A 26189-nucleotide genomic window follows, 5' to 3' on the forward strand; every position below is an offset into this window, starting at 1 on the left:
TTCAAAACATATATGCGATTTTCAACAATACATGTTCAATTTTAAATTTCATATGTATTCTATTCGAAAATGTATATATTGTATTTTTGACACTATTTCTGCCCCATAGTAGGAAGCCGTATAAACTGCCAATCAGTCGTACTTCAAGGCACAAAAACTTATTTGCGGCGAGGACAACGAAAGATTTACTGAACCTAGTTTGACTTCCATGTGCGATATCGTGCGCTTACCTTTGCCCATATGTATACATGTATTCTGTTGTTTTGTTATCGTCTTGTTGGTATAACGTCAATGAAGAGGTTTTCATTAATTAACACATGAAATAGTTTTAACTTATTCATGTATTTTAACAATCAATTTTAATTGCAATCTATGTATGTAAAATCAACGCAATTCAGTCTGATTGACTGCCAAGTTGAGTTTGATTTGGTTTGATTTGCCATCGTCCCATGGAACAGAAAATTTTCATTCTGTGAATTAAGCCTCATCTGCTAAAATAATTCCAGAAAGTCCCCCAAATATGGTCACGTACTTCAGTTCCTGTTATCTAAGCATCATAATCAGTCCATAATCCTGAGGAGTATGACGATATTTACTGCGATCCAATTTCAGGAAACAACTTCAAAGTAACACATTGTACTGTCAGTTCTCTCACATGTCGATTCCAAATTTGGGGTTAGCCCTTTCCAACCAAGGACCCTAGAGAACTCTTTCAGCATCTTAGATTGATAAGGTGCAGGGAAGAGAAGCATCGCAGCCATTAGCGTATAATTGCATGCATTTCTCGTGCATTGGCGGGCTTCTTTGACTTACGTTTCCTTAGAAGTGGTGCAGGCAATTACACGAATAGAGGTTAAGTCCCCGGAGGGGTTAGGTAGGTTCTCACATGGCTCAGACATGTGTAAAACGCAGGGACGTTTAGTTAAGCCCCGGTCTTACCGCCAAGGAGCTTCAGTCGTACTTGTGATCCTCAAAAGGTTCGCAGAGAGCATATTTTACACACCTGATAAACAAATAGGGACTACGAATCTTCCATGGCTAGCCTTTTGATCCTGATGAGTTCAGTTAGTAGTAATACAAATGTATATCTTATTGCATTATTCAGAATATGTAACGGTAATATTGGCAATTATTTAGTTCCATGTTACTGATTTAGATATCAATTTCGTCGTTTGTTTATGGAGCTTGTTTGTATGTAATTTGTTGGTCTTATCTTTAAGGTATCAATCTTTACTGATGCGGGCATGTGAATAACAAAAACAAAACTTTGACAAGAACGTTTTTGTGGTCAAGTGTGTTGAAAATATGACTGAACACACAGAGTACGGTCTTGGAGTGCGATGTACTACGATTTGTGAAATTGCAAAATTAACACCAGCATCATCAGTTTTGTTATTCCCACCTTCAAGCTCTTTGGTGCAAACGCCTTTTCCCGTCATTTCTTTTATTGGGGAAAAAATGAAATATGCAAATAGCACAGAATCATTTTGAAACTGGTGTGTAACATGGGCCAAAAGCAACGCCTATTGCAGAGCCGTGTAAGGAGCCTCCTAGTAGCGTCAGTGAGTATTGCATTATACAAAGCCTGAAAAGCATGACCGCAAAAGTTGCAGTAACGCCATCAATATGATTGCTGTAAATACAGATAAATCTATAACGCGATTACGGTCTACAACATCAACAGGTGGCAGCACTACAGATGACCTGTACAAGAGCGCCTCCTAGCAGTTTGGGTAAGTATTGCGTCTTACATAGCCTACGAAGCATGGTCACATCTTGCAACAACACCAAATAAATGTGCTTCTCAGTAAATACAGATTACAACCAAAGTACACGAGCGCCACGAAAAAGTCCTGTCGATGTCACTTTTTGAATTTCCCTGATTTTCCTGTGACTCATCCGGGAATCCCCGAAGTTTCACCCTATCGCTCTGGTCACGTGATCATTACCATATTAGGGAAAGTGAAACCAACGTGACGTCAGTTCCGGGGTTGTAGCAGTGAGGAAGAAGTTGCATGTAGTTGGCACGTCTTCCAGGATTTAGTGAGCTGTTTCTTCTTTAATCTCCGCCAAGTTCAATGTCACAGGCCGGACCAACCCCGTGTTCCCCTCCCAACATCGCGGTGGTAAGTTAGCTACATGTTTCCTGTTTGTAAAACAGCCTGAAATGCAGAATTTGTGAAACAGTGCTCTACTCTACTCTACTCTAAAACTTTTGTCGCCAGTATGATGATTGACATATGACATGTGGCTGTAACTATAAAAGTAGAGCGAGGCTATTGACACACCCAGTGTGTCAATAGCCTAAACAGGCTATTGACACACTGAGTGTGTCGATAGCCTGTTTAGGCTATTGGCACACTCAGTGTGGCGATAGCCTGTTTAGGCTATTGACACACCCAGTGCTAGAAACCACTAAAATGAGGAAATCTTACGATTATATTTGACAATCAACACTCTGAAAAATACAAATGGCATCCTGTGTCCATTATCAACCCAAAATACGATCTTTTTCACGTGTTTACGGCACAATTTTAAACATCGGAATCTGCTATCATATACTATGATATAGGGTGCTAGTTTTACTGTCACCGCATGTGATCATGGCAGCCATGTTGGATCGGTTAGGAACACGTAGGGCTGGGTATCGGTACAGCGTACCGGTACGAAACCGGTTTTTCTTATTGGACCGGTCCAGAAAAACCGGACCTGAAAAAATTAGGTGGACCGGATGTTGGACCAATTGGAAAATTATCAGATTATTTTATCAGGTATTCACACGTTTTGGCGCTTGCAGATGGAAGAAAATAACAAGAGTGAAGTAGAGTAGAGTTTATATTAATTTCTACCAAGTTTTACAGCCAATCGTACATGTGCAGTTAGCGTTGTAGGATTTTAAAACGCCAGTGTAAGTCTAATATTCCACCAAACAGATTTCTTTGTAGTGAAATGGACCATTGGTAAGAGTCATACTGCATCAGGTCCAGGTTCAGGTCCGGACCTGGACCTGATCCTTTGGACCTGAACCGGACCTGGACCTGAATTTTCTGTACCGGTACCCAGCCCTAGGAACACGTTTTCAGCTGTGTTTACCGACGAATTCCTGCCGTATTGGAGAATTGGCGGCCTCAAAACTTATATCACTAAGGAAGCGAAGTTATAGTTGTTGTTTTACCTCCATTATTTTTAATGTGAAAGAAATATCCTTCCGAGTCGCTGCCGATAGCGCCGGAACCACACGGCCGAAAATTATGACATGTTTTGTGGTCAGTGTTATTTTTGGTTTATGATGTTAACAGAAACTTTAAAAGTTGTTTATATATAAAATATTCTTATATCAAATGGATGTTTAAAAAGGGACAAGAAAAATTAAAAAAAAAAAAAATTAAAAAATCCCCGGCGGGGACTCGAACCGGGTCGTAACTGTTATCACGAATTCCCGGCTCATCGCTCTATCCACTACGCTACGCCAAACATACACGATGAGGGCTGTATTAACAGGTATCCAAATGTAGGGCATAACTTGAATACGTCCGTTCATTCCAAGATTCAAAGATTCCAATGTCTAATCTTCCGAACAATGTCTAATCAACTATTGCTTGTGTAAAATATTGCCGGAAAGGCATGTTACAAGCTCTGATTGGCTGACTGGCATCTCGGTGTGTCAATAGCCTGTTTGGCTATTGGCACACTGAGTGTGTCAATAGCCACAGCGATATTAAAGTATAATAGTTCAATCAAGTAAGACACAGCATGCAGTACTTGGGACCTGGTTGCAGGTTGTTTGTTAGTAAGTTATCTTGTACATGTAATTTGCTAAAAAAACAAGAAATAACTGAATTTGCTAACACACAGTACGTTTAGACAGAGCCCTGGTTTGCAACTTACTGTTACAACATTTTTATTGTGATTCATACTCGATGATTCATGATCAATGCATCCACAATGCTTTAAAAACAGAACTGAGTCTATGTTTCAGTATGTACGTAGGTTAGGGCATGTAGAATCATGGTATGCTGATTTTTAGTGTTAAACGTTGGAGGGGGAGGGGGTTATAATATTTCTCAGAGCAGTCAGGTTGATGGGGAAAGTCGTGACCTAATTTTTGCACCCCTCCATTCTCAAATTGTAAGCTATGTATATGTTTACATCTACAGTACTGTATGGATTAAAGGATCAATATGGTGATAAATTGTCTATCATGTAGACATACATGTACATGTTCTTCAACTTCAATTTGACAGTAAACAATGAGTGATCACTATAGATTCTTATTTTTTAAATTAATATTTATCATGTCATGCTTGTGTCAATGGGAAGAATTACGTCAAGTGACAAAAAGCGGTCTTGTTAGCCATTGTAAAGTTGTATTGCAACGGTTTTAGTTTTTTTTACTGATTCTTGCGATTTTTTACGATATAATGTAATAGTCTGATAAGTATCTAATTCCAGCTCAAAAAAGAACAAGAAACAGTCATGCCTTCAAATACCAGAGTTACCGACCTAGAATTGATGTGTTCAAAAATTCTTACTTTCCCAGAACTATCATAGAGTGGAATTTGTTATCACCAAGTAGTACGTAGGGGCATCTTCTCTTGGTAGTTTTAAAGAACGCTTGCAGATAGATGTGCAAAGTTAGGTGTGATGGGTTGTTCAGTGTAATATAACCAGCTGCTGCCACGCCGTGTGCCTGCGAAGCTGGTGTGTTACGCCGAACGGCAGTTATACCGGCTATGTAGATACAGATACAGATACAGTCTTTGTATAACAGTCATTTCAACAATTTAGGTCATGTTACCTTTTCTACGTTAGATTATATAACTACATAAACCCCAACTGTTTATGCATATGATTGACAGAAAGCTTGGATAAGTTGGCTGTTCCATTCTCAGTGCTAAATTAACTGTAACTAATATGTTTCCTCCACATTCAAGTGGATTTACCAGTGCTTGCTTAGGGCTGTCCGTCGTTGCCGACGATGACGTCACGTTCGGTTGACCGCATGTGTTCTTTGGTGGCTGGTAAGTCCGATTCTGGATTTGCACGTCCTGCCGCACTCTTCGCATATGTGGTTGCTGGAAGTGGATGTGTTGCTAGTTGGCAGGTGCCGGCGTCGTCTTCTTTCTTCGTACTGCTGGTTGAAGCTGGCGGTGAATCTTGCAGCCCCCGCAGCACACTCCTGTCTCCATCTGTTTCTGTCAGCTGCAGAGGTCTCGAGGCCCTGCGGAGGTATGCCACACTTCTTGAGGTTTGCTTTCAGGTTGTCCTTGAAGCGTTTATGCTGTCCCCCTACTGTTCGTTTACCCTTGGTGAGTTCCCCGTACAGCATGTGTCTAGGTAGGCGATTGCCAGGCATGCGTATGACATGGCCGGCCCACCTGAGTTGCCTCTGGAGGAGCAGTGTTTCCAGTGGTTCGGTGTCAGCCCTGCGTCGAATCTCGGCATGTGGGACCTTGTGCCACCACTTAAGTCCAAGTATTCTTTGCAGACATCTCGTGTGGAACTGCTCGAGCATGCGAATGTGCCGTCTGTATGGTGTCCAGGCCTCACTAGCGTACAAGAGGATAGACAGACAGATGGCTTTGTACACTGCCACTTTGGTTTTAATTGTGAGGTCCTTGTTGAGAAATACCCTGGATGCAAGTCTCCCAAAGGATGAAGAGGCTAGCCCGATGCGTCTCTGCACCTCATCCGTGATGTCGCCTGTGACACTTAGCACCGATCCTAAGTAGGTGAATGCTGGGACACTCTTCAGTGCTGTGTCTTTGATGGAGAACGCGGCAGGCTCTGTACCAGGCCGACCCAGGTCCATGGCCTCCGTCTTACCACAGTTAATGAGAAGCCCAGCCCGTGTATAGGTATCATCCAGCGTGTTGAGGTTTCTCTGTAGTCCTGCAGCTGTTGAGCCAGTAACGGCGGCATCATCAGCATATTGTAGCTCCAGTATGTCCTCTTGTGTGACCCTCGTGTGAGCTTTCAGCCTGCGCAGGTTGAACAGGTTGCCGTCCAGCCGGTATGTGAGAGAGATGCAGTCCTCGGGTTTTATTCGCTGCTTGGCTGCCAACATCACTGCAGCGAGGAATAAGTTGAAGATCACTGGGGCAATGACGCATCCTTGTCTAACACCTGTGCAGACTTCGAAGGGATCGGACTTGCCCCCGCCGCCTATGACTCTCACTCTAGCTCCATCGTGCAGTGCTTTAAGGACCCTTAGGAACCTGTCGGGACAGCCAAATCTCCCCAGTACCTCCCACAGCAACGGCCTGTTTACTGTATCAAAGGCCTTGGTTAGGTCTATAAAGACCATGTAGAGATCCTGGTGTTGTTCCCTGCATTTCTCCTGAACTTGTCTAAGTACGAAGATCATGTCGACAGTGCTGCGGTCCTTTCTGAAGCCGCACTGGCTTTCTGGGAGGACCTCTTCCGCTACTGCCTTGATGAGTCTCAGGAGCATGATCCTAGAGAGCACCTTGCCCGCGCTTGACAGGAGTGAGATGCCACGACTGTTGCTACAGGATGCCCTATCTCCCTTCTTCTTGTAGATGCTGACAAGGTCTGCGTCTTTCCATTGCTGAGGGACACAGCCTGAGTTCCAGCAAGCCACCACGAAGGAATGTAGACAGAGGGCAACTGCCTCACCTCCGTGCCGCAGGATTTCACCTGGAACTTCATCAGGGCCTGCTGCCTTGTTGTTTTTGAGGGAGTTCACTGATGCCTGCACCTCTTCAAGTGTTGGGGGATCATCGAGGCTCTCCAGCACTGGGAGCTTTGGGACATCGTCCAGGACGCTGTCATCGACTTCTGTGTGTCTATTCAGGAGCTGTCTGTAATGTTCTGCCCATCGGGCCAGAATGGCAGCTTTCTCGGTTATAAGGGTTGTTCCATCTGCGCTTCGGACTGGGAAGTTTGAACCTCGCCTTGGCCCGTAGGCAGCCTTCAGAGCACAGTAGAATTGTTGCTGGTTTCCCTTGTCCGCGTAGCCCTGTATTTCTGTGGCGAGGCGGGTCCACCATTCGTTTTTCATTTTCCTAATTTCTCGCTGTGCTTGAGACCGGACTTCAGCAAGCCTGGCTCTGTTAGCTGGTGATGGGCTCCTTAGGACGGCGGCATGAGCGGAGTGTTGCTCCCTTAGGAGGGTGTGTATGTCCTCTCTCTGCTCGTCAAACCAGTCTCTGTTCCGTTTGGTGGTGGTGCCAAGTACTTGGCGTGCAGTGGTGTTGAGGGTGCTGGCTACTGCTTCCCAGGCAGTGGTCAGGAGCTCTGTGTCTGCAGTCAAGTCTTCCAGTGCGTGGGAAAGACGACTGGCCAGTGCCGTTTGTAGTTCTTCTCTTTTGCCACTGTCTTCTAGGGCCCTGGTGTTAAGTTTTCCAGCATGTGCATTCTTACGTGCGTGTTTCTTGATGTGTATTTCAAGTCTTGTGCGTACCATTCTATGGTCAGTCCATCCTTGTGCTCCTCTCATAACTCGTGTGATTTTAACGTCTTTCCGGTCAAGTTGCCGTACTAGGACATAGTCCAGCATGTGCCATCTTTTTGACCTTGGATGCATCCATGTGGTCTTGTGCATTGTGCGCAGTTGAAAAAGTGTATTTGTGATCACGAGGTCGTGCTCAGCACAGAAGGAGAGGAGGCGCAGTCCGTTGTCGTTACACTTGCCTACGCCGTGGACTCCCATCACTCTCTGCCACAGGTGATGGCTGTTTCCAACTCGGGCGTTGAAGTCCCCTAGTATGGCCAGTTTGTCTGCATGTGGAACTGCTCTTACGGCTGTGTTTAAGGCCTCGTAGAATGAGTCTTTTTCCGCATCACTAGCAACAAGTGTGGGTGCGTATGTGCTTATCAGAGTCAGGTATCTGTTGTTCTGTAGAGGTATACGCCATGTCATTATCCTTTCACTTAGTCCTTGAGGGTCTTCCTTTGCTACTTTCAGGAGTTCTGTTCGAATTGCAAAACCTACTCCATATAGCCTTCTTTCATCCTCAGGGAGGCCTTTCCAGAAGAAGGTGTAACCTTCGCCTTCCTCAGTCAACGAACCCTCCTCTGCTAGTCGTGTCTCTGAGAGTGCAGCTATGTCTATGTTGTACCTGCCTAATTCAGCTGCGATCAGTGCGGTACGCCGTTCAGGACATTCAGATTGGTCATTGTCAAGTAATGTTCTTATATTCCAGCTTGCAAGTGTTAGGTTTATTCTCTTCTTCTTGTTGCGACCGCATATGTGGGACGCCACGACAGGTACGGCCGCCTGCCCGTGGTAAGTTGGAGCGAACAATGTTTAGGCCACCTTTTCTAGGCCCTTCCCCAGCTTTGGGGTGGGCAGTGTGATCCCTGAAAAGGGCTGCCCAGACGCTTCAGGCGCTGCCTTCGGGGGCTGTCGCTCCTCTTCCAGCCATCCGACGACCATCAGCACTGAAGCCGCCACACGTGCAGGTTAAGAGCTGAGAGCTTCTGGTTGCGTCTCACCTGCTCCCGTCACTCCGCCCCTATCGCCGTGGGACTTGAGACTTGGTGCGGAAATGCTTCTGTGACATGCGGTCGGTAGAAGTGAAGCATGTGCTTGAGAGGTTTTAAGTGTAGAGGGAGCGCACGAGCCCAATCCACTGTCTTGACCGTCCTGGCGAGTGCTCCAGTACCACTCCCTGCCATTTACCAGTACCACTTAAATAAGCTGCCATTGTAATTTCAAAACTGACTTGTTCACAGAGTCAACAATTTTGAGCCCTATCACTTAGGCCACACCAATTTAATTCCTTGGTTCACGGATTCGCTCGTTCCTATTTTTTGGAAAAAAAAAATAAAAATAAGAATTACCACTCAGCAAATTTTCACCATTAATGAAACCATTCACCAATTTTCTGGTGTAGCAAATTGGCCTTTATAATAAATTATATCATAAGCTCCTTAAAGTGTGGGTACAGGTGCTGTTACTGTACAATAATAGTGTTTTTGTACTTTTTTCAAGCTGAAAACTTTTTTTCTTTATGTTTGGGATTAGCCGTTACCTTTCCCTGAACCATTTTACAATTTTTATTTTTATTTCGCCCTCTCGCTCCATATTTTTTATGAAAAAATCCGTGAACCAAGAAATTAAATTGGTGTGGCCTTAGGCTAACAATAAGTGAATAACTCCCCTATTAAATTCTATACCTATGTTATAAAAAATATGATTTTAACCATGCAGAAAGTTTGCTTGAACCAAAGTTTCACGTGTTAAAAGTTTAGTTTGATTTGAATTGATATTTTTCACATTTGGTATTTTCCCAAACTTGATACAAAATAAATTAATAGGTATATGTGTATAATGAATAGGCATGTGTAACGGTATATCAAGTTGTTTGCTTGGTAAACAATTATTTTCGCTGTCAATACTGTACATAAACAACAAATATCTACTTTCAAAGTTTACAGGAGAGAGAATGCAACATGCATGTATATTCAGTCTATGTAAAAAATGTTGTTTTTCCTGTTTCAGTCCAGAAAAAGTTAGGGTCAGTAGGTAGGGTTTATCTTTTTTTCTTGTCATTTTTTAGGCTGGTCAAAGTCCAGTGATTACAATGAGAGTTGAACAAAGTAAACTGAAATGTGTGAGGACACTTGAAGTTGTCTTTCAATGTCAAACTTTAATTTTGTGCATAATAGATTCATCTATCCTTCATTAGATAGGACAAGCAGTGTTTTTACTTCAATAGGAAGCAGGCTGAGGAAAAAAATTCTAACTGGAAGCCATGTGACTCCACTGCCCACCCCCCCAAAAAAGTTTGGGGTCAGCAGGTTTTTCTATGGTAGGTAGGGAAACAGGAAACACAACATTTTTTTCCTAGGTAGGTAATCAGATGTACAATAAGTGCGAGTTGTTTTAACTTTCCTTATTTGTTTCCGCGTGCAGACATGAATACAGCTGCTGTACCCTGTCAACAATGGCCGACACGGAAATGGGAACAGGTCAAAGGTCATCCCAGCGGCAAGGTGAGAAAGTTTGTTTACTCAGTGTCAATAACAAACAGGTACAGGAAGTTTTGACTGTGCCCAGACTTTCGATCGTGACTCAGTGGTCGCGGGAAACCTATATGTAATCCTTTCACTGGTTCTACACTGTTGTACACTGTAGATTTATTTCCTTTTGTAGTGGTTTTATTTCAGGGTAGGAGGAAAAATGAGCCTTTGGTTGGGTTTCAAGTTTGTGGTTGGAAAAGTTCCATATAGTACTGTAAATGCAGAAACTTTCGCGGTGGATTAATGTTCACGGTTTTCGCGACGGCCGCTGCACCGCAAATTTAAAACCACCGCGAACATTTAATCATGGCAGTAAGAGACTGCAGTGTATGGTGCTACCGCGAAATTAAAACCACCGCGAAAAGTCCATTTCCCGCTACCGCGAAATTAAATCTCCGCGAAATTAAATGTATTTACAGTATACAAGGGAAATTCGCAATGAAATTTGGATGAATGTGCCTTGCCATTAAAAAACTGTCACAGTTGGAAGAAAGTAAATGTAGTAACTGCAATGAAGAGGTCAATTAATGAAACCACTGCAAACGTTTCATGATTTACAGTAACTAACAATATAATCCTTGATCATATAGACCTGCCATTGGCAATTCTATTCTTTTCCCATTTTAAAAATGTATCCTAGCTTCCAGGGGATTTTAGTCACTAGCCCAACTTATGAGCACAAGAAAAGGTACCATTTTAAAGACAGAATTAAAGATCTCCAAATGTTGCCATACAATATAAAAGTGAATTACTGTTATAAACAGAAAGACAGCCTTAAGTTTATCCAGTGTACCCTAGTTTCGGCCCACAATGGCCAGTTGCAAGCCCGCCCACCTATTTAACTGAAACTTGAATTTGTCACTGAAACCTGGGGACAAAAAAATCCAACTTCTTTGTTGTACAACTTGTAGTCATGTAACTGTCTATGTTAGACAGTAACAATTACATTTACATGGGGAAACCTTGGGGAACTAATATTTTTCATGACTTTGACCGTGATGACTTTTTTTTGTATGAAAATACATCCTATTTCAGTATGTTGTACTACTAGACAGTACTACTAGTTGTGTATCAGACACTAGCAGATGATTATAGTCATTAAATTTTGTAAAGTGGGCTGTTTACTTTTACTAACTCATGATCAGAAATGATTTCCACTTTATCTTATCATTTTAAATGGACAGGTAAGAAAACATCAACTTTTTTGTAGTTTCATAGATATTTATTTATTTATTTATTGGTTTGGCTGCACCGAACACACAGCCAGGGCTGCCCAACTAGCCTATGGCTATTACAAAGGGCTAGCCCTGCTGACAAACACATAAACAATACAAATTTTAAAAAAAAAGAACATTTGTATGTACATGGTGTAGGATAACTTACATATCATCTAATCATAGATATTAAGGCATAATTATTTCTAAACAAGTTTTTGGTCAATTATCACGTTTTTTTATAAATCTTATAGTTGTAGTACATTATAATAGGGCCTGAAAGTCATCTTTGGAGACACGTTACCTAAATAGGAAATTATGAAAGTTGATGTTAACGCTAGTTTACCTTTATCCTTGGGGTAACCTATATCCATTGCTTTTCAAAGGTTGTTTCCAATTGTAATATTTTCAAAATAAAGCGGTTAGAACTCACATTTCGTCAGCATGATAGCTCTAAATTCCCTGCTTTTGAAAACAACGAATATAGGTTACACCATGGATAAAGGTGAACTAGCGTTACATATTTTTTCTTCATTTAACAGCGTACATGGTGTGGTCGTGCCTACTGGTCCTACTGGCCACAACTACAGTCTTAGGGGAGGACAAAAACGAATCCTTTAGCATCATCGTGAAAGAAGGAGAAGACGTCATTCTCAACAATTGTACGTCCCAGGACCAGGGCGTCATCTGGACGTACAAAAAGCCTGGCGCCGCGTCGTACACACCGCAGTCGTGTCCGCAGGAGTGCGACAACCGTTGCCAGGGGCGCGATGACGTCATCAACCTTCCCGCGGTCAGTCGAACGTGCGGCGGGTCCTATCAGTACGTCTCTTCTGGCGACGATGCAGGAATCCGTTGGAAGTGTACCTACCACTTACAAGTACACTGTGAGTTTTGTTTGCTACCCTTACAATTTTCAACTGATCTTAAACTGTATTCACACGGGAAGTCATGTGCTTCTTAACCCTTATAGTTTCAGCCCTATAAAATGCTACCAGTGCCAGGGTTGGCCGCTGACCTCCAAAAAGAAACCCCTGAGCAAGGCCGAAGTCCCCAACTTCCAGGGCTCATGCACTACACGCTCCCAAAGCTGCTACTTTGGGGGAATACGCTATCCTGGATATATCCGGGCTCAGCACACAGGGCATGTATATGTGTGCCAGATATATCCGGGTTTGGCAGTTTAAGGTTTAAGATCAAACTTCAACAAAATTTATGTAAGACCTAGGAAAAAAGTTTCCTGTTTCCAGGTACCAACCCTGGAAAAACCTGCCAACCCAAAATTTTTGTCAAACTTATGATCAATAAAAAACTTTCGTCAAACTTATGATCAATAATTCCGATATTTTTCTGTCTGTAATCCACAGACTTGCCCCTCCCAGTCAACATCAGGAACCCCACCCCAGCTGTGTTCGAGAACGACCGCGTGGCCATCACGTGCCAAACTGACGACCTGGGGAATCCGCCAGCGAGTTTCACCAGTCCGGACTTTCCTCCAACGTCAGGTTCCGAGCCCAGCACGACCCAAATTATCCAGTCTGCTAACAGGGATGATAACGGGACAACCTTCACTTGTACCCTTGAGTATGAAGGTCAAGATCAAAATGCTGAAGCCTTCACTCGGACATATGAGGAGACCACCAGTCTTATTGTATACTGTAAGTTCAGACCTTCCTGTTTTTTAATTACTAAAAGTAGAACAGTTAAATTCAGCGCTCCCCATCTTTAAGATACAACAGTCCTACACTTTTCCGAAAGTAGATAGACTTTTGTTAGGAATGCTGCGACTATCAAAATACACAATAGATACAGATACTGTATATATTTATATATATATATATATATATATAAGTGTAAGAGTGTGTGTGTGTGTGTATGAGTATGTATGTGTGTGTAGGGGTGTATGTGCATGTGTGTGTACATGTATAAAAAAAATACTGTTGCTCTAAAAGTTGACAATTTTTCCCCAGATCTTCCAAGAGAAGTCACCATAAAAGTCCACAATAACAACGCAACTCTGGAAGAAGGGGACAACGTCATCTTAGAATGCGTTTTCGGGGACTCTTATCCTCGACCCAGTGTAACGTGGTGGAAGAACGGCAGAAAACTGCCAGGAGAAACTTCAACGACCTTGGAGTTGCGTTCCTTGAAGGTCGTAGACAAAGGAGAGTACATGTGTGACACAACAGTGAATGCTCTTGGCCAAGAGAGATCTAAGAGAAGTGCAGCAGTGTTTCTGAATGTCACTGGTACTCCCAATACTGGAACGGGTAAGAATGAAAAGTCCTAATTTGTTGTAATTCATGTTTTATCAGACTGTAGACTGATATAATTCTGAATCAACAATGTTACCTTCATGCACAACACATGCACTGACATGCTCCAATGTTGTGCCCTTGGGAAAGGCACTTTACACAAATTTCCTCACTTCACTCAAGTGGAAATGATTATAGTGTAATTGGACTAGTCCCAAGGGACTCATTTGCGCTTCCCGCATATTCATTACCCTTTGATATGTACTCAGTGGAGTTATGGACTGAAGTCCAGAATTAGAATGTTTTTCCATAATTAAAGTGATGCCTGTTGTACCTAGCCACAGTTAGGTTCATCCCTCGGATAGGATGTTAAATGGAGGTGCTGTGTCATGTAAAATAAACCTACAACATTCATCAAAAAGAGTAGGGGTGCTTCCTGGTGTGAGTGGACCAAATAAATCTGTCCGGATATGCAGCTTGTACTTTTGAGAACAAACCTGGTGTGTTACGCCTAGATGTGGTTTACCAGGTACTACATGTGAATGGGTATACAAACAAATTCAGTGTTATTCAAACAACACAGACTACCTCTGTCAATGTTCTTAATCGTAAACAAGAGAAATTGAAATTTTGATCACAATGAAAGTCATGTTGTAAATCTTTGTTTTGCTACTTTTATGCATAAAGGTTATGAAATTCTATTGGTAATGTATTCTACTTAAACTAAGTTAAAGTAAAAGTGCACGGGTGACTTTTTGCATTTTTCTGTAACTGCAGGTCCTCCAATTGTACCATCTGCACTTCCTTTCACCAGTGGCCTTCCAGTATCCACTATTGGCACCATAGCAGGTTTGCTTGACTGTTTTGTTTTGCCTAAGATAAGAAAGAACCACCTTAAGACATACATTCTAACATGTACACATCTGGTTCTGTTCTGAGACTGTGCACAGAGTACAAGCTGCAATTAAAATTAAGATCATACTTTAAAGGTCTACTACGCAGTTTTTTGCGCTCAAATTTGAAATATTCTAGAACTAAGAAATCTCAGATTTACTACTAACTTTTTGATACTTTTTGACACTTTTGTGTCATTATTTCACGTTTGCAACGTAGAGAATTAGCCTACAAACATTTCGTCCTACGCACGCTGTAACTTGTTGACCCCCCTAGTTAGGCACTGGTGAGAATTCAAACAAGAATTAATCATCAACGGTTATTGGTCGGGAATCTCCGGTGAGTTCCGGGTGCGTGAAAGGTCACGGTGAACCACGTGACCAATCTCCGGGTAGGCTCGGGCAGACTCGGGACTACTCGGATTTCGTCAGTGAAGAAACAAAATGGCTGAAACCCAGCGCGGGCGTGCAGATTCCCAGGTTTTCAAACGCGCTCGCACGGGGAAAATATCGACTCCTGACATGCCTTGAGTAGTGTTCCGTAACATGGTAGGCTTGATTCAACTAACTATATAAAGAAATGGCCGGAAAATGGATTTTTTGTTTTCAGTTTGAAGCGCAAATAACTGCGTAGTAGACCTTTAATATGGTTTGATACACTCGCACTGAAATGGACTATTACTCCAGGGCTCTAGCCAGCGTCCGTCTTTCCGTCAATTGACGGAAATTCGCTGCGTCTGACGGAAAGGTTTTAAAACCAATCCGTCAACCTTGACAGACAAAAATCCTTGTTGGAAGCTATAGGCGGCTGTTTGTTTTGCTATTGTTATTATTGTTGACGAAGTGTGTCGGCGCCCTTTCGCATACGATAATCTCATTAAAAACCTGTTTTTCAAGGTCTCAGTTCAGTCTTTCTAACTCCTGGAATAGTGTTTTCGCGGTTTTCGCGACAATGGGAATTGGCTGACGGAAAAAAAATTCGAGCTGGCTAGAGCCCTGTATTACTCTAAGTGTGGGAGGATTTTTATCATGCTCGAGGTGTGGCTCTCCTCAAACACTGGACCTCTAACTTTATGTCCCATCCATAGGAGTGGTGTAATTTTTCCCAAGGGCACATTACATTCAGTGACTGCTAAGGATTTGAACCCAGCACCTTTAAGATTCTGACGTCAAGACCATCATCATCATCTAAAGTCAACAACTCTAACGACAAGACTACCTTTCTTCTAGGTGTCGCAGGTGTTCTACTACTAGTTGTCATTGCTATAGCGTCAGTCATCTGTATACGCCAGAAAAGGAGGAACCCTGATCGTGGAGGTAGGTTTTCTGTTAATGTGTCACACTCTTTATAAGAAACAGTTATTGTAACAATAAGGCCACAGCAAGTAAATTTTATAGATGACATCAGCGCGCGCATCAATTTTCGCCTGATTTCAGAAGAGAAAAAAATTTTTTTTCTTCTGCAGGGATGGTTAACATGACGATAAAGTACCAAAATGAGCAAATATGTTGTATTGCATTTATTGTAGCCTAATAATTGTACTTGTAGAAGTGACACTTGAGAGGTACCCAGGGCTGTAGTTGTAGAAATAAAACTTATTGGATAGTTGTAAAAGTGACACCAATATGGAAGCCATGAGTATGGTTACCAACTTTGTTGGTGATGCCAGTCTACCACACTAGTGTCACTAGTACATGTCTTGAATACAGGAATGAATGCCTTGTTGGCTCTGATACCATGTTTTGTCCCTTTAATTCTTGTTACAACATTCATCACAACTTTATGGTGCCTATTTTTGAAAATGTAGCCATCTTGTTTATTTTCACCCAATCTTGTTTTTTTTCGCCCTATCACACTATTTTTGCAGTCTGCAGAGTATGTCATCCATAGAATTAACTTGCTGTGGCCTAATTGACACATCAAATTCACTCTATTTTTGCACCACTTAACAATGTTGATATCAAGAACTTCATATTGAACACTGTTAGCTAAATTGACTTTGTTGCTCTATTTCAGGTGAGGAGCAAATAGATGGAAGACACTCGAATGTTCGCTATCAGCCAAATGGAGGCTGCCAAATTGGACAAGATGTTGTAAGTTCACAAGATTGTCTAATAAAACTGAGAACTTGGCATTATAGGTTATCTGACATTCTACATGTCCTTTTGTTGTGCACCAAAGATTTTGTTTGTGCACCTAAATCTAAGGTAAGTTGCGCCAGTGCACCTTGAGTTTTTATTGTCTTATTCAAAAGGACATTGTGGTTTATATCTTAAAGTTTGTAGAAAACTGTATATAGGCCCAAGTCAATTGTAAATGTCATACATGTAGATAGAAGTTATAAGAAAACAACTTACATGTACAACGCAGTAAGCACATAATTAGAATTTTTCATTGCCAATGAAACATATTTTCTGTTTATTCTGCAGAGACCCTTGCTGGGCAACTCAATTGGTAACTATTTTTCTTCTGTATGTTTTTTGCAATTATACTCACACAGACAATTGCCTTTAAGTTTATGATTTAACTGGTGAGACTATGGTGCTGTAACAGTGGGGTTCAAGTGCCGCCAAACTGACCATGCCAAAGGGCCAGGCTTTTAGCTAGGATTTTAAAATAGGGAGTAGAAACTTATTGGTGAGTCACGGTAAGTGACTATTGTAGGGGGGTCCGGGGGCATCCACCTTCCATGTTGCAGAGTTTTTGATGATTTTAAGTTTAAAAAGTGCATTCTTAGGTATCCCAAGAGGCAAAAATACTGTTCCAGAGGTCACAGTAGAAGACTGTGACCACAGATGACCTGGTAGCATCCCTGGTCAATCAGAATTTCATGCTTGTCAGTCAATTTTCTCCCAGTGTAAGGGCGTCCAAGGGCATCAAATTTCTTGTTATTCTAAGAAAAGTGCGTCCAGATGACGCGTTGACGCATGCCTGGCTAAAAGCCTGCAAAGGGCCCAACCTTCTGGTGTAGTGGTTGGCGGCATTGGGTTTGTGAGTTGGTAGCCCGGGTTTGGTACGGGTTCGAATCTCAGGAGCCAGGAGACTGTTTCTCAATGCCACAGATAGTAAAAATTTATTTACAATTCTATAATAACATTAGACCAATTTCATCTTAAAATCTATCTTTAATGAATTAGCTGCTGATCAAGACTTCAGTCACAGATCATCTAACAGTTCACACAGCAACGGAGCGAAAGGACACAAAATCATCATTGAGTGCAGGGATGCAAAAATCTACCAATCACAAGCCTGTAAGTATCAACTGGTTATCATTATTTAGACTTAAGTTCTTGGGACTAGGAGGACTTACACGCTGGTCCGTTGCTAGGCTATTCTTCTCGTTGCTATGCTAATAGGCCACACCCACAGGCGGGTCTGAAGTGCCGCACGGCATATATACAGAAAGCAGCAGAAGTGTTTCCCAAGATTACGATCGATTAGTTTATGATATAAATTAACAAAAGTATATACATGATAAATGAAAATGTCAGCCTTGGAACGACGTAAAACTTAAAAAATGTCAGTGTAATACAGTGCTCAAATCCCCGCTTTCACGGAACGTGGCAAAAGTGACTTTCGGTCGCTGAACTCTGAACCCCACCGACTTTTTTCTCTCATTTACGTTGGAATCAAACATTTATACCATTATCTAAGCTCAAACTTTCTAAAATCAATTTCTACTGTGTAGTTTTTTATGTCTGATACATTTAAAATCATGTTCCTATTTACCAATACTTTTTTCTCCCATAATTCCTGAACGCACCGATAGAAAAACAAATACGAAAACCAAGATGGCGGGCGGCTTTTGCTCTTTCAAATGGAGTAGTTTTTGTTTCATTTTATCGGTAGGATCGGAAGATATCGGTCAAAATATGAAATGTGCACTTTATTCAGAGTTTTCACGCTGAAAAAGAGATGTTTTGAAGCTATAATGAGGCGGTGTTGGCATAGATGACAGAGCCTTATTAGCGCCCCTTTGTCTTCGCGGGCACTTTCATGCAAATCGCCCCTTTGTGTCTGTGCTGGGAGCGGGGTTTTCAACTGTAAATCAAGGTTACGGTCGCATTTGTCTCGTCACGAAAATGCAAATGAGCAAACGCCCGATTTCACGACCACGAAATTGGAATATGACCTGACGTTGCGACGCCGCACGTGAGTTGCCCAATCCCGGCACGCGAGGAAGCCCAGGACAGCGATCGTGCCCCACGACGTATGTCTATGATTCTCAAACTGACAACATACAATTGACGAATCGCTGGGAAAAATGATGCCCCACTACGTAACGTTATGTCTATGATTCTCAAACTGACAACATACAATAATTGACGAATCGCTGGGAAAAATGATGCCCCACGACGTATGTCTATGATTCTCAAACTGACAACATACAATTGACGAATCGCTGGGGAAAATGATGCCCCACGACGTATGTCTATGATTCTCAAACTGACAACATACAATAATTGACGAATCGCTGGGAAAAATGATGCCCCACGACGTATGTCTATGATTCTCAAACTGACAACATACAATTGACGAATCGCTGGGAAAAATGATGCCCCACGACGTATAGCTATGTCTATGATTCTCAAACTGACAACATACAATTGACGAATCGCTGGGAAAAATGATGCCCCACGACGTATGTCTATGATTCTCAAACTGACAACATACAATTGACGAATCGCTGGGAAAAATGATGCCCCACGACGTATGTCTATGATTCTCAAACTGACAACATACAATTGACGAATCGCTGGGAAAAAATGATGCCCCACGACGTAACGTTATGTCTATGATTCTCAAACTGACAACATACAATAATTGACGAATCGCTGGGAAAAATGATGCCCCACGACGTATGTCTATGATTCTCAAACTGACAACAAACAATTGACGAATCGCTGGGAAAAATGATGCCCCACGACGTATGTCTATGATTCTCAAACTGACAACATACAATTGACGAATCGCTGGGAAAAATGATGCCCCACGACGTATGTCTATGATTCTCAAACTGACAACTTTGTCATCTGCCCTACTATGATTTTAAATCTAGTAACATCTCACAATGGTCCTTACAACCGGTGTCAGATTTTTTATCTAAGATCTGACATTGGCCCTTACACCATGTCAGGTTTTCAATCTAACATCTGACATTTGTCCTTACGCCATGTCAGATTTTTAATCTAACACCTGACATTTTTCATATTATTGTCAGATTTCCTGTCTGACATCTGACAATCATCCTCCCAATGTAAGATTTCTAGTCTAACATCTGACACTTTTTGTAGCACTGTCAGATTTTTTAATCAAACATCAAACATTCGTCTTCAAACAGTCAGATTATTTCAATCTAAAATCTGATTTAAAAATCTGACATGGCGCAAGGACCAATGTCAGATGTTATATTAAAAACCTGACTTGGTGTAAGGACCAATGTCAGATGTTAGATAAAAAATCTGACTTGGTGTAAGGACCAATGTCAGATGTTAGATTAAAAACCTGACTTGGTGTAAGGACCAATGTCAGATGTTAGATTAAAAACCTGACTTGGTGTAAGGACCAATGTCAGATGTTAGATTAAAAACCTGATACCGGTTGTAAGGACCATTGTCAGATGTTAGATGTTAAAATCATAGGTCATATTTTAGGTCATCATAGTAGGGCAGATGACAGAATTAGTTCTTCGCATTGTCATATGTCACATATTCACATCATTACGGTTGTCAGATGTGAAATCAGATATGACAGAACTGATGTATGTTGTTAGTTTGAGAATCATAGACATACGTCGTGGGGCATCATTTTTCCCAGCGATTCGTCAATTGTATGTTGTCAGTTTGAGAATCATAGACATACGTCGTGGGGCATCATTTTTCCCAGCGATTCGTCAATTATTGTATGTTGTCAGTTTGAGAATCATAGACATAACGTTACGTCGTGGGGCATCATTTTTCCCAGCGATTCGTCAATTATTGTATGTTGTCAGTTTGAGAATCATAGACATACGTCGTGGGGCATCATTTTTCCCAGCGATTCGTCAATTCACCTCCTTGGTCAATTGTATGTTGTCAGTTTGAGAATCATAGACGTACGTCGTGGGGCATCATTTTTCCCAGCGATTCGTCAATTATTGTATGTTGTCGGTTTGAGAATCATAGACATAACGTTACGTAGTGGGGCATCATTTTCCCCAGCGATTCGTCAATTGTATGTTGTCAGTTTGAGAATCATAGACATACGTCGTGGGGCACGATCGCTGTCCTGGGCTTCCTCGCGTGCCGGGATTGGGCAACTCACGTGCGGCGTCGCAACGTCAGGTCATATTCCAATTTCGTGTTCGTGAAACCGGGCGTTTGCTCATTTGCATTTTCGTGACGAGACAAATGCGACCGTAACCTAAATCAAAGTCTCTGAAATCGTTTGGTGCGTGTATTCAGTACTTTTGCCCTGTAAGTTACAAGCAAGAAATTTTGGTCAAAGCTGCTTGTTTTGAGCTAAATTTGGACGAACCACGTTTTTTTTTCACTATCGTTCCGTAATTTGATTTGATCAGCAACTATATTCTGGGCATCGGTTACATGAATCAGACTTAAGTTTTATTCCTCCTAAGTTGTGTGTGTTTTGTGTATGCTTGTGTATTTTTCCTTCTTTATTCTGTTTTTGGGTCGAGTTTTCGTGACCGCTTGGGAAATCAAACATGACGCCCGCCAGTTCATCTCAGGTCAATGGGATAGTCTACTGTATTGTGGTGGGAAATGTTGCGTGCGGTTTCGGATTGTTTTCTTTATTAAACTAAACACAACGTTAGTTAATTCATTCCAGGACTTTTTTTCAAAATGACCAGAACACATTTCAAAGAATATGTGACTCAATTAGATAATTGGTCTCAAAATAAATGGTGCCTGTGTTTTTTTAATGTACAACTCACCCATGCTGCTACAAATGATGTTACCCAAGCGGGATGATTGTTGTCAAGAACTGACGGCGTCGGTATTATAATTCGTAACAATTTACAAGGCACCTTTTTAAAAAGGTCTAAAATGCCAGTTCAGGATTACAAATAAACTTTACGGTTGGTCTACAACCTGGGCAATGATTGGAGAGAAAAACATACAAACTGTACAAACTCAATGTAAACAAGAGAAATTGAAATTTTGATCACAATGAAAGTCATGTTGTAAATCTTTGTTTTGCTACTTTTATGCATAAAGGTTATGAAATTCCATTGGTAATGTATTCTACTTAAACTAAGTTAAAGTAAAAGTGCACGGGTGACTTTTTGCATTTTTCTTTAACTGCAGGTCCTCCAATTGTACCATCTGCACTTCCTTTCACCAGTGGCCTTCCAGTATCCACTATTGGCACCATAGCAGATTTGCTTGACTGTTTTGTTTTGCCTAAGATAAGAAAGAACAACCTTAAGACATACATTCTAACATGTACACATCTGGTTCTGTTCTGAGACTGTGCACAGAGTACAAGCTGCAATTAAAATTAAGATCATACTTTAAAGGTCTACTACGCAGTTTTTTGTGCTCAAATTTGAAATATTCTAGAACTAAGAAATCTCAGATTTACTACTAACTTTTTGATACTTTTTGACACTTTTGTGTCATTATTTCACGTTTGCAACGTAGAGAATTAGCCTACAAACATTTCGTCCTACGCACGCTGTAACTTGTTGACCCCCCTAGTTAGGCACTGGTGAGAATTCAAACAAGAATTAATCATCAACGGTTATTGGTCGGGAATCTCCGGTGAGTTCCGGGTGCGTGAAAGGTCACGGTGAACCACGTGACCAATCTCCGGGTAGGCTCGGGCAGACTCGGGACTACTCGGATTTCGTCAGTGAAGAAACAAAATGGCTGAAACCCAGCGCGGGCGTGCAGATTCCCAGGTTTTCAAACGCGCTCGCACGGGGAAAATATCGACTCCTGACATGCCTTGAGTAGTGTTCCGTAACATGGTAGGCTTGATTCAACTAACTATATAAAGAAATGGCCGGAAAATGGATTTTTTGTTTTCAGTTTGAAGCGCAAATAACTGCGTAGTAGACCTTTAATATGGTTTGATACACTCGCACTGAAATGGACTATTACTCCAGGGCTCTAGCCAGCGTCCGTCTTTCCGTCAATTGACGGAAATTCGCTGCGTCTGACGGAAAGGTTTTAAAACCAATCCGTCAACCTTGACAGACAAAAATCCTTGTTGGAAGCTATAGGCGGCTGTTTGTTTTGCTATTGTTATTATTGTTGACGAAGTGTGTCGGCGCCCTTTCGCATACGATAATCTCATTAAAAACCTGTTTTTCAAGGTCTCAGTTCAGTCTTTCTAACTCCTGGAATAGTGTATGAAAAACATACAAACTGGGACTGGCCATGGACAGTTTAATAAATGGTGTCTTCTATTTGAGCACAGTGGCGCTCGGTGCAACTTGGTGCAACCAATCCGTTCCAACTGTTGCGCTATCTTGTTCTATTTTATCGGAAGGAACTTTCAACCCGTATCCTGTCAATAATTTGTCGCTGAAAAGTGGCTTGGTAAAGCTGTTTATATTACAAATACGTTCAGTTTGGAATATTTTACTACTACTAGCGCCACATTGAATCTTTTGCCGTCGAAACCCAGCACTAGTAAATCGTCCAACTTCACCAGCGGCGAGCTGACTGATATATATATTTTTTTTGATGATGGAATATCTTTGGGTATTTTGACCGTCAGATAGACAAAACTATACTGAAAATCCTGTTGGTTTTGAGTCAGGCAACGAATTGGTATTGTTAAAACGTGCTAATGTAATAACAATTGGAACCAGCGGCAGGTAACGCATATGAATAGCGACGTTGACACAGGGGAGATATCGTAACATAAACATTACTACGGCCCGCCTTTTGAATTTTTAACCAATCACGGACAGTTTCCAATGGAGACAACAGTGACTGGCATGTAATTATCATCAATATTCATGTCCCACAAGTGGGGATTTTTCATGCCCTTTTGGACCATCGTGTTATAAAAGAGATTGGAATGATAGCTTTTATATTTTACATCTTTTGTGTATCTATATTTCTAGGTTATTCTGTTGCAATGTATGAAAAGTTTCTACACATGATCAAGACATTTGAAAGGATGGTCTCTCATTTAACATTAACAACTGTAATGAAATCTAAACTTTAACTCAACTTTTACGAGCATTGACTATTATCTATATTATAAGGAATGTGATTTTTTTTCAATAATAAGCAGTTCCTAATCCTTTGCATCTAATACAGGTGATGCAGAGTCCTTGGAAACCCCCTCAGAGCCATCCATGCAGCTGTCAACCCTTAGTCCATCCTCACTTCCGTATGACACCTCCAGTAGTGTGGAACCTCGGAGTGATACCACCCCCAAGCGGGCCCCATCAGACCTCTCCCTGACCAATGAGAAGCTACCGTATCACCGCCACGAATCGAGCAACAACGACTTGTCCCAGGACACAAGAAGCCCTGACATGTCCCCAACATCCGAGAAGTTACTGTACCAAAAGGAGGACTCGAGCAGTGGCGGCTACCCAAAAACAGTAACAAGCACAGAAGGTGGCGACCACACTTCTTTCTCGCTTTCATCCAATCTCGAGGAAAGCACCAACCCAAAGCGAACTGCAGACTCCAGTGATCCACTGTCTCTCCAATCGCACTCTTCCTTGCCGGACAATTTGAATGTCGCTGATATGATAAGTATAGATAGCGACAACGCATCTAGGCAAACCAACTCAAACCCTAACATACTGGACAACGGTACATCCAACATCACAGGTGTCCCCGCAGACAGTAATAACCTGAACAAACCAGTCAACAAACCACAACCGGACAAAAGCTCGGCAATCAAAAACCTGTCAGAGAGCTCGGAAAGTATGGAAGAGTCCATTGTACTTTTGGGGGCTGGAGGGACAGACCAAGAAGACCCGCCACCCATGAATGAAGATGTTGACTCTCTGAGGGAAAAAGGAGATGAGGTAAGAGCTTTTCATGCTTTGCTTATGCTTTGAATCAGGCAAAAAGGATGTTTGGTATGTCCCCATGTAGAAACTTCAATTTCAAAGGTTAAGTTCTCTGAATCAGAAGATCTTGTAGACTTCAAATCTTTTAGAATATCTTAATTATAAATTCCTACAGTCCAGTATGAAGTGTATAGTTTTGTTTAACATTATTTATAGTATTTTACATACTGCATTATTTAAGACTGTATACGTACATGTAGACAAAAACATTTTTCTAGATCTAGCTATTGATAACTTTTATTACTCTTTAATGTATTTCTACAGGTGGCCATCACTATAGACCTGATGTTGAAGAAGACACCACTGAAGACAGACCACCTTGGCGTTTCTTTTCTTAGGTTGACAGAACTGTATGTAAACCTGTCATACGCTGGCCACGGCCTCAATGATTGGAAAATGTTTGCTCATAAACTTGGTAAGTTCTGCCAGCATTTCTTAACACATGCTCTATACCTTGATGCTTGTTTTACTTCCATTATTCTTAGTGACTCTGCAACAGACCTGAATCAGCTTACAGATGTGCCCTATGTGGCAGGGACTGTCATTCTCTTATAGGACTGTTTAGCCACAGTCGACGCTGTAGGGCGGATATCAATTAGGATTTTATCATGCTCAATATTGACCGAAGGAGGCCATATAGCTTAGTGACATACATAATGAAAGTAAGATTTAGATTATTGTGAAATCTGTTTTTCAATAATGGCATATTGATTCTAATAGCAACATGATTCACACTGTTAAAAAGTTGATGTGACTTGGTCTTGAAGAAATTGAGGTATTCATTTCTAAATTTCTTCTCCTTAAAAGTTGCATGACCCATACACAACATGAATAAAATCAAACAAAGACAATGTAATTATAATCATTACCATTCTTTCTGCAGTATTGTACTGGACTGATTTTTCCATCAACTCTTTCAAACCACATGGTGCATTGGGCATCGCCCATCTCTGTTTCAGCAGCCCAGGGCCACACAACTTTGTGCAATCACTACAACAAGGGGCTAGTCCACTGCCTGGTAGTAGTGTGTGCTCGAGTACCTTACTTTTTTCCAACTGATTTCTAAACAGAGAAAGCAGTACATTGTGTATGTACCATTCTTATGTCAATGGTACATGGCATGATACGGCCAAGGATCGAACTCACTACCTACCAAATGCAAAGCAAACACTCTACCCACTCAGCACTGATGTATCAACCCTAGTATTCTTTTATCTTTCCAGGTTTGGACAGTCTGCATATCCAGGTGATTGACGGTTGTAGCTCCAAGCACAACTTAAAGCCAGCAGAGATTGTTGTCTACCACTGGCAGCGCATGGCAGACAGAGAGGGCAGCATTCCTTGTAGCAAAGAGAAACTAAGAGAGATTCTGGAGGAAATTGAAAGGCATGACTTAATTGCCATATTAGATGGGGAACAATAAGAAACATTTTATCATTGTATTTGTAAATATTACGATTGTAATGATGATATGCAAATTTATGAATGCCACTTGCATGTAAATTGCTGTTTGGGGGAAAATGTCTTATTGTGTGGAAAAAGTTTTCATTTTCACTGGTTGGAGATGAACTGGATTGCGTTAGTGAAAGCAGTCCGTAATTTTGGTCGCATATAAGCACAGTGACTACTAGTATATTAAGTGAGGAATAACATTTTTCTTGCAATTTTACTGTACAGACAATATAATAGCTTTTATTACTTATAATCAAAAAGTATGCTTCTGTAAGAAAAGTTCTGCTACTTGGAAAATTGAAATGGTGAATGAAGGTAGAGTTTGTATTTGCTATT

At 41.5% G+C, this 26189-nt stretch overlaps 1 protein-coding gene across 1 annotated transcript; it reads left to right on the top strand.

The window, feature by feature from the left end:
* Positions 1-1970: 1970 nt before the first annotated feature.
* On the top strand, positions 1971-25824 carry LOC118404929. Its single transcript, XM_035804314.1, has 13 exons — positions 1971-2126; positions 9884-9963; positions 11747-12091; positions 12572-12862; positions 13175-13474; positions 14237-14308; positions 15583-15669; positions 16370-16446; positions 16783-16807; positions 17491-17604; positions 23632-24356; positions 24666-24816; positions 25625-25824. Exons 2-13 carry the CDS (start codon positions 9915-9917, stop codon positions 25822-25824), a joined length of 2436 nt encoding a protein of 811 aa, XP_035660207.1. The 5' UTR covers positions 1971-2126; positions 9884-9914.
* Positions 25825-26189: the final 365 nt, after the last annotated feature.

The sequence above is a fragment of the Branchiostoma floridae genome, chromosome 17 (assembly GCF_000003815.2).
Source record: "Branchiostoma floridae strain S238N-H82 chromosome 17, Bfl_VNyyK, whole genome shotgun sequence".
Classification (NCBI taxonomy): domain Eukaryota; kingdom Metazoa; phylum Chordata; class Leptocardii; order Amphioxiformes; family Branchiostomatidae; genus Branchiostoma; species Branchiostoma floridae.